Source organism: Zeus faber, assembly GCF_960531495.2.
Source record: "Zeus faber genome assembly, chromosome: 15".
NCBI lineage: Eukaryota > Metazoa > Chordata > Actinopteri > Zeiformes > Zeidae > Zeus > Zeus faber.
Genome location: NC_137194.1, coordinates 23,963,055 through 23,970,554, shown reverse-complemented (window position 1 = coordinate 23,970,554; position 7,500 = coordinate 23,963,055). Strand labels below are relative to the sequence as shown.

General features: G+C 48.6%; 1 protein-coding gene across 1 annotated transcript in view; it reads left to right on the top strand.

Annotated features, from left to right (window-relative positions):
* The window catches only part of atp2b3b (ATPase plasma membrane Ca2+ transporting 3b), a gene marked incomplete at both ends in the record, with an annotated part of 27,340 nt that overhangs the window by 8,782 nt on the left and 11,058 nt on the right, over positions 1 to 7,500 (top strand). The window contains 15 exons of the mRNA XM_080015317.1: positions 976 to 1,032; positions 1,360 to 1,401; positions 1,746 to 1,910; positions 2,049 to 2,120; positions 2,248 to 2,390; positions 2,663 to 2,795; positions 2,914 to 3,023; positions 3,174 to 3,308; positions 3,520 to 3,626; positions 3,879 to 3,954; positions 4,088 to 4,246; positions 4,525 to 4,704; positions 5,621 to 5,708; positions 5,848 to 5,954; positions 6,946 to 7,137. Of these exons, the coding sequence (XP_079871443.1) occupies positions 976 to 1,032; positions 1,360 to 1,401; positions 1,746 to 1,910; positions 2,049 to 2,120; positions 2,248 to 2,390; positions 2,663 to 2,795; positions 2,914 to 3,023; positions 3,174 to 3,308; positions 3,520 to 3,626; positions 3,879 to 3,954; positions 4,088 to 4,246; positions 4,525 to 4,704; positions 5,621 to 5,708; positions 5,848 to 5,954; positions 6,946 to 7,137 (1,766 nt within the window). The remainder of the gene's footprint in view (positions 1 to 975; positions 1,033 to 1,359; positions 1,402 to 1,745; positions 1,911 to 2,048; positions 2,121 to 2,247; positions 2,391 to 2,662; positions 2,796 to 2,913; positions 3,024 to 3,173; positions 3,309 to 3,519; positions 3,627 to 3,878; positions 3,955 to 4,087; positions 4,247 to 4,524; positions 4,705 to 5,620; positions 5,709 to 5,847; positions 5,955 to 6,945; positions 7,138 to 7,500) is intronic.

Below are 7,500 nucleotides of genomic sequence, written 5' to 3'. Positions count from 1 at the left end.
AATCTGAGAAATAGGCTGCAGATTTAATCAATTATTGAAAAAGCATGGGAGAGAGGGAGAGAGAGAGAGAGATTTAGGGAGGAGGACATTGGTTGGGCAGAGGATGAAGCATTAACCAACGCTCCAAATCTGGAAGTCATCGCAGAGCTGCAGACGGAAGAAACATCAACAGCAGCAAAACAAAAACAAAGGAAAAGGAACTACACAGTTTTAAAAAGCACTTAAAGCCTATAGCATTAGCCGTGCACTCAACCATACCTATGCCACACCAGGAGTGAGGGAGTCGTTCGCCGCAGCACCGGAAAACAGTGATGGATGGAACAGTTTAGTCCATATTTGCTTCCTCTTCTTCTCCTTCTGCTTCTCCTTCTTTCTCCTCTTCTTTTTATTTGATATTGCCGCTTTTTTGAGACACATGTTCAAAGTAATCTTGACACGCCAGGTCTCCCGTCTATGTAAAAAGTCTAAGTTATGCATGGGAATGTTTTTCACAGAGTGCAGTGGCCTCTCTGGGCTAGATCATCCAGACAGCCATTTACTGGATTCCATGCATAATTCATAAGATTTCTACAAGTGCCATAACTTGTTAGTTTTTCCTCATGCAATGAGAATTTGCTTTGGGCTTGTTTTACCCTCTCTCTCTCTCTCTCTCTCTCTCTCTCTCTCTCTCTCTCTCTCTCTCTCTCTCGCCCTCTGAATCTCCCTCTTTGGTTTGTTCCTCACTTTGAAAACAGAACTTTTTTTTTTCAAAATGTTTGATTATCCAAGGCTTTTCTCAAGAGTGCCCATGTGCTATACTGTGCACGCTCGTTCACTCATATTACATATATTTAAGTTTTTCATTATTTTTTTGCTCTCTTTTGTTTTCCTCCCCTTTTCCACCGAAACACCCCCCCCCCCCCCCCGCACATATACACACACACACCCCACCCCCTGAACCCCCACTCTCTCTCTCTCACACGTTTTCCCAAACAGAGGACAGTTCTCAGTTTCTCAACTCTGCAGTTGCCAATTATGGCTCGGTCACCAATGGTATGTGAGCCCAAAACAGTTGTACTCCCCCAATCCCCATCCCCCACCCCCACCTCTCACCCGCAGACAATCAATTGACCACCCCCCCACCCAATCCCCCCGTACACAGTGCAGTGAAAGTGACCCACGGACTCCCTCTGTTTGCAAAATCCGCCTCAGTCTCATCACCCGTCGTCCAAAGATGTGTGTGTCCCTGTCAGTATTGTTTTCTTGTGAGGTTTTCTTTTCTTTTTGCCGCTTTGTATCCAGTCTCCTGACATGAGCATTGAAGGAAAGATCCCTTTTAATTCTTCTCCCTCTCTTTCTCTTTCTAACTCTCTCTCCCAGGAAAACAACCCGACGGAGCAGTGGAAAACAATCAGAATAAAGGTAAAAGGTTGTGTCGTGTGTCGGTGTGTATGCGTGTGTGCGGCTGTGTGTGTGGCTGTGGCGGTGTGGGTGTGTGGCTGCAGGTGTTAGTTTTTTTTTCTGCATATGTTAGTGTTCGTGTGCGTCGGCGTGTGTTTATTTGTTTAGCATGTAGGCGGGCACATGCATCTGCGCTCGCATGCATTCGGGGTACAGGTGGACAGTGTTCTCTAGTCTGCGAGCGTCACGCTGACATAGTTGTGTTTATGTGTTTATGCTTTTGTGTGTGTGTGTGCGTGTGCGTGTGTGTGTGTGTGTGTGTGTGTGTGCGTGCACGTGTGTGCTCCCGCTTGTCTGCGTTAAAGCCAAGAAGCAGGACGGGGGCGTTGCCATGGAGATGCAACCTCTGAAGAGTGCGGAGGGCGGGGAGGTGGAGGACAGAGAGAAGAAGAAGACCAACGTTCCGAAGAAGGAGAAAAGCGTCCTGCAGGGCAAACTCACCAAACTGGCCGTGCAGATCGGCAAAGCAGGTGAAAACCCCCCCGAAAAACACATATTTAGCCCTTTAACCCTCATCGGATGGGACGGAGGATGCTTTGGGATTGGCTGAACAAATGAGTGACATGTTGACTGACCAATCTCCCCATCTCCTTGGGTTTCCTGCTCAGGCTTGGTGATGTCGGCCATAACGGTGATCATCCTGGTTCTCTACTTTGTCATCCAGACGTTTGTTGTGGAAGGTTGGTCTCACTGGACTTTGCACTCCTCAAAAAGTGAAAAGTGTCCTTCAGAAACACTGGGCAACACACACAGCATACACTCAATGGACGCGTTCCCTCCTTGACGCTGTTTGAACCTTCCCTCCAGGTCACGTGTGGTTGGCGGAATGTACCCCGGTCTACATCCAGTACTTTGTCAAGTTCTTCATCATCGGAGTCACAGTGCTGGTGGTGGCCGTTCCAGAGGGCCTGCCGCTCGCCGTCACCATCTCTCTGGCTTACTCTGTCAAGGTACGCCCGGCTTCTGAGTACACCTCCGCCCACGGTGGAATAGAAAGCATTGGTTTTCACTTTGATGTGGTATCCAGATGATGTAAAACCTCGATAATCTTCCGTAGCGATGAGGTTAAAATGAATGCTTAGGGTACGTGGAACTTATGTCTCTGAATCTCAGTTTTCCCTCTTCTTTCTCTCCTTTGTCACACTACTGGTCCAACGCCGTCCTCCATCACCCTCCTCCTCGTATGCCGGACACGCTCCGACCCGCCGTTCCGTTTTTGCAGAAAATGATGAAGGACAACAATCTCGTGCGCCATCTGGATGCGTGTGAGACAATGGGAAACGCCACGGCCATCTGCTCCGACAAGACCGGCACGCTGACCACCAACCGCATGACCGTGGTGCAGACCCACATAGGTCCGTGTCTTCAAGGGGGCCCCTGGAGCTCCGCTGAACAATGACACAAACACAATACAAAAAGGAGCCAAACCTCTCGTTCATTGCGCTCCGTGTTCCCGCCATTTGTTTTTCCCAGGTGACGTCCACCACCGCGTGATCCCGGGCCCCGGGCAGGTCAATGCCAGAACCCTGGACCTCGTGGTCAACGCCATCGCTATAAACAGCGCCTACACCTCCAAGATCCTGGTGGGTGACGTGGCAGTTTACCTTTTTTTCTTTCGTCCCCTTTCACCTTTTTTTCCCAATTATTTTCACGAACCGTCTCTTTTTTCCTCCGCCCCCACCCCCTTCCTCTCTCTCTCTCTCTCTCTCTCTCTCTCTCCATGCCTCCGACAGCCGCCCGATGTGGAGGGGGGTCTGGCCAAGCAGGTGGGCAACAAGACAGAGTGTGGGCTGCTGGGATTCGTGCTGGACCTGCAGCGTGACTACGTCCCGATCAGGGAGCAGATGCCCGAGGAGAGACTCTACAAGGTAGGAAGGCGTGCACGACATCAAGGAACTTTGAGGTAACGTTAAGGAATATAAAGTCAAGTAGGTGTAGATGTATGTGAAAGTGGAGTAGGCCTGGTAAACTATTACTAATAATGACTTTCAACAACGTGTCAATTTCTCTCTCTCTCTCGCTCTCTCTCTCTCTCTCTCTCTCTCTCTCTCTCTCACTCTCTCTCTCGCTCCCCCTCAGGTGTACACGTTCAACTCCGTGCGTAAGTCCATGAGCACGGTGATCCAGCTGCCCGACGGCACTTTCCGCCTCTACAGCAAAGGAGCCTCCGAGATCCTGCTGAAGAAGTGAGGGGCGGGGGAAAGTCATCTTTTGGGAGGGGGTGGGGGTCGGGGACCAGGAGATGGGAGAATGGGTGGGATTAAATGCAATCGGATGGAGGAAGTGAATCTCACATAAAAGTCTTAAGAGGTTGATTTGGGGGGATTTGTTGAGAAGGAAATTCTCTCGCTCTTTCGCGTGTGATTCTTGTCATCATGTTATTGAAATAATATAATCATATTATTTCATAACCCCCCCCCCCCCCCCCATCTCTCCAGGTGTTCCTACATCCTGGATGCTAATGGCGAGTCCCGCGGCTTCCGTCCACGTGACAGAGACGAGATGGTCAAACAGGTGAGCTCCCAGGCTAATACTGTACTAACAAATATTTCTTTATGTCTTTAAGATTTTTTGGATTGATTAATTGATTGATTGATTGGTTGATTGATTGATTGGTTGATTGATTGATTGATTGATTGATTGACAGGTAATTGAGCCCATGGCATGCGAGGGTCTGAGGACCATCTGCATCGCGTTCCGGGACCTGCCGGGGAATCCGGAGCCCGACTGGGAGAACGAGCAGGAGATTGTGACCGAGCTAACCTGCATCACTGTGGTGGGGATAGAGGACCCTGTGCGACCCGAGGTACGGCTGTGAGATCTGGTGGTCGCTTTAAGGTGTATTCTATGAGTCGAAATTGAGTTACTTGCAGTTTCGGCAATTTCTTACGGCTTTATGCTGTCCTGCTATATGAGAACCGAACCACTTGACTCTTGGGACACTGATATCTTATTTATTGGTTGTTTACGGACCCCCTTTCCTCTCTCTCTCTCTCTCTCTCTCTCTCTCTCTCTCTCTCTCTCTCTCTCTGTCTTTCTCTCTCTCTCTCGTGGGCGCACGCTCTCTTTCTGTTTCTTTCCAAGGTGCCAGAGGCCATCCGTAAGTGCCAGCGTGCGGGCATCACAGTGCGGATGGTGACCGGCGACAACATTAACACGGCCAGGGCCATCGCCGCCAAGTGCGGCATCATTCACCCCGGGGACGACTTCATCTGTCTGGAGGGCAAAGACTTTAACCGGCGGATCAGGAACGAGAAGGGGGAGGTGAGCGGCTGCTATGTACACCCATATCAGCACACTGTTGCGCTAAAAGCTTTGTTTACCCACTTTGTTTTAACAAACTTTTTTTTTAAGGCCTTTGAATTCGCGTTACTTACAAATGACCGACACGGGACGTGGGAGGTTCAGAGTTGGATTTTGTAATGGTGAAAGTCAAGCTCATTTTCAAAAACGTTCAAGCAATTTCAGTAAATACAGCTCTATACATGGGCTTTCGGGAATAGAACACATAAAATGACAAAAGGTTCGTAATGGATTTCAGCCATCATGAATGATGTCATCTTCCTCCTACTCATTTACTTCTACCTCCTGCCTTCCAATGATGGCCAAGATTCGTACTTATCTCCGAGTTAAACGGCCAATTCCAGTGTATCAATCATCGGTCGGAAGGTCATTACTACCCATTTCCGTGGTAGCTGGAACACACCACGACTGGAACTTGTGTATTGCTTGGTAGCCAAACCATGGCTTTGAAACAAATACAAACGTAAATGTCTCCCCTCCCCAAGCATCACCCATGGCAGGAGGGATCCGTTTTAAACCAGGATGGTTTTGCTTGATCACTTCTGTATTGTCACTTTAATCTTCAACGGAAACGCTCATCGTACTTTGTGCTGACTAATGCATTTTGAGGGATTATTCCAAATCACATTTTGGACGGGAAGCGCGCTTCAATCACCGCACAATCTAAGGCGGCACCGCGTTCAAATGAACATCTAGAGCGGCGAGTCTGGCGTGTCATGAGACATCAAGTCGTTTGACGCTCTTCTCCTCTTTCAGTCGAGAGTCTAAATCAACAGTGGCTTCTAGCAAAGCCAAGGTTAAGCTGATAGATCCCCCACGATCACAATCTCCGTTCTGCTCTGTGTCGACCCCGCTATTAAATCTCTCCCATTTACAGATCGAACAAGAACGCATCGACAAGATCTGGCCCAAGCTGCGTGTGTTGGCTCGCTCCTCGCCCACCGACAAACACACACTGGTCAAAGGTGAGCGGCAATAAACACACACACACACACACACACACACACACACACACTGATAAACACAATATGGATAATGACATTATGTACTCCAAGATTCATCGCATACGACACGTGACTAATTCTGTGTCCTGATTACATCCAGGCATTATTGACAGCACCGTGCTGGAGCAGAGGCAGGTTGTCGCGGTAACGGGCGATGGGACTAATGATGGACCGGCTCTGAAGAAGGCTGACGTGGGCTTTGCCATGGTAACTGCCCGTTTGAGATCATAAACAGTGTTGAGTCCCTCTGTTACATGCTCCTAGCTGTCACACTTTGAGAGTTAAGAGCTAATCCTTCAAAAAAGAATAGCAGGGCTTTCAAATTACTCTGTATCAAAATTTGAAAATTGAAAGAACGAAAATGCACCCCCCCCCCCCGGCTATTACTCAGTGCTCCAGAGAATTATGTTTTATATAATGTTAGAATTTGTGTGTATTTTGTCATGTGATATCATAAGTTTTCTCCTGCTAGCGTATTGAATTATTCGTTATTTCCTTCGACATTATGACTCTCTGTTTCTCGTGTCAAAGACCAAAGCACTATTCACTACAGGATTAGTTTTACCTGGGGGCCTAATATGATTAGGGAATTACCCCCCTTCTCGGCGTTATGAGTGACTCATCCGCCCAAGGATAAGCAAAGTCTGTAATCACTTAAATCTACAAACCGGTTTCCTCATACGCAGTTGAAATATCCGATGCAACTGAATCTGCTGAGAGACGGAACATTGCATCTGAGGGATTCAGAATCTATGATTTTGTCTCCAAACTCCATAGCCCTCTGACGGAAATAGTTGAAATAAGTCAGAGAAAATTGGGAGATGTTCCTCAGGGAGAAAACACAAAGTGCTCCCAAATTATGGGGAGAGTAAAGATTCTGGGCGAAAAATGATCACTGGGCCACGCTGTCCTCCGAAATGTGACGGGTAAATTGCCGCGTCAGAGTCTTTATATTTATAATCATGGAAATGTCCGATTTGCACAGGATTAAGATCGCTGACGACCCCTGCACTCATTGCAAATCGCCAGGCGGGCGTGGGACTATTCTGGTGCTAATGGGGCCGCTGGCGGCTGTGTCAATACAAAGGCGGCCGTGGTTAAACACATTTAATGACTGAATCATCCTACGAATCTCTTTTGATATTACCATCCCCCGCTTCTCCTCTCCCCTCCTCTCCTCTCCTATCCTCTCGCTCAGGGTATCGCCGGGACAGACGTGGCCAAGGAGGCGTCCGACATCATCTTGACGGACGACAACTTCAGCAGCATCGTCAAGGCGGTGATGTGGGGACGCAACGTCTACGACAGCATCTCCAAGTTCCTGCAGTTCCAGCTCACCGTCAACGTTGTGGCCGTCATCGTGGCCTTCACCGGCGCCTGCATCACCCAGGTCGGTACACCGATATATGTGGATCTGAAAGCCTTGTAGGTGTCTCCACTGGAAGATCATTTTCCATGGCGGTCCTTAAAAAAAACTTGGGCTACCACCTACACCTTCAGATGTTTAGTCCAGACGCCAAGAGTTTTTACATGACTTCAACAGAAGGGCTTTCATAGGAGCTGACATTCGTGCATGGAGGTGCCCACTCAAATGTAATTGCGTTAGCGCTCGTGTACAGAGCAGATTACAATAGTGCAATCACTCAGAATGTGCCGGCCACATTTGATAAATGTGATTGGCTGGTGAGGCTTGGCTTAAAGGGAAAAGTTGGGAAAGCGTTCTTCCTGGCCCATTTCCATACCGCTCATTTCC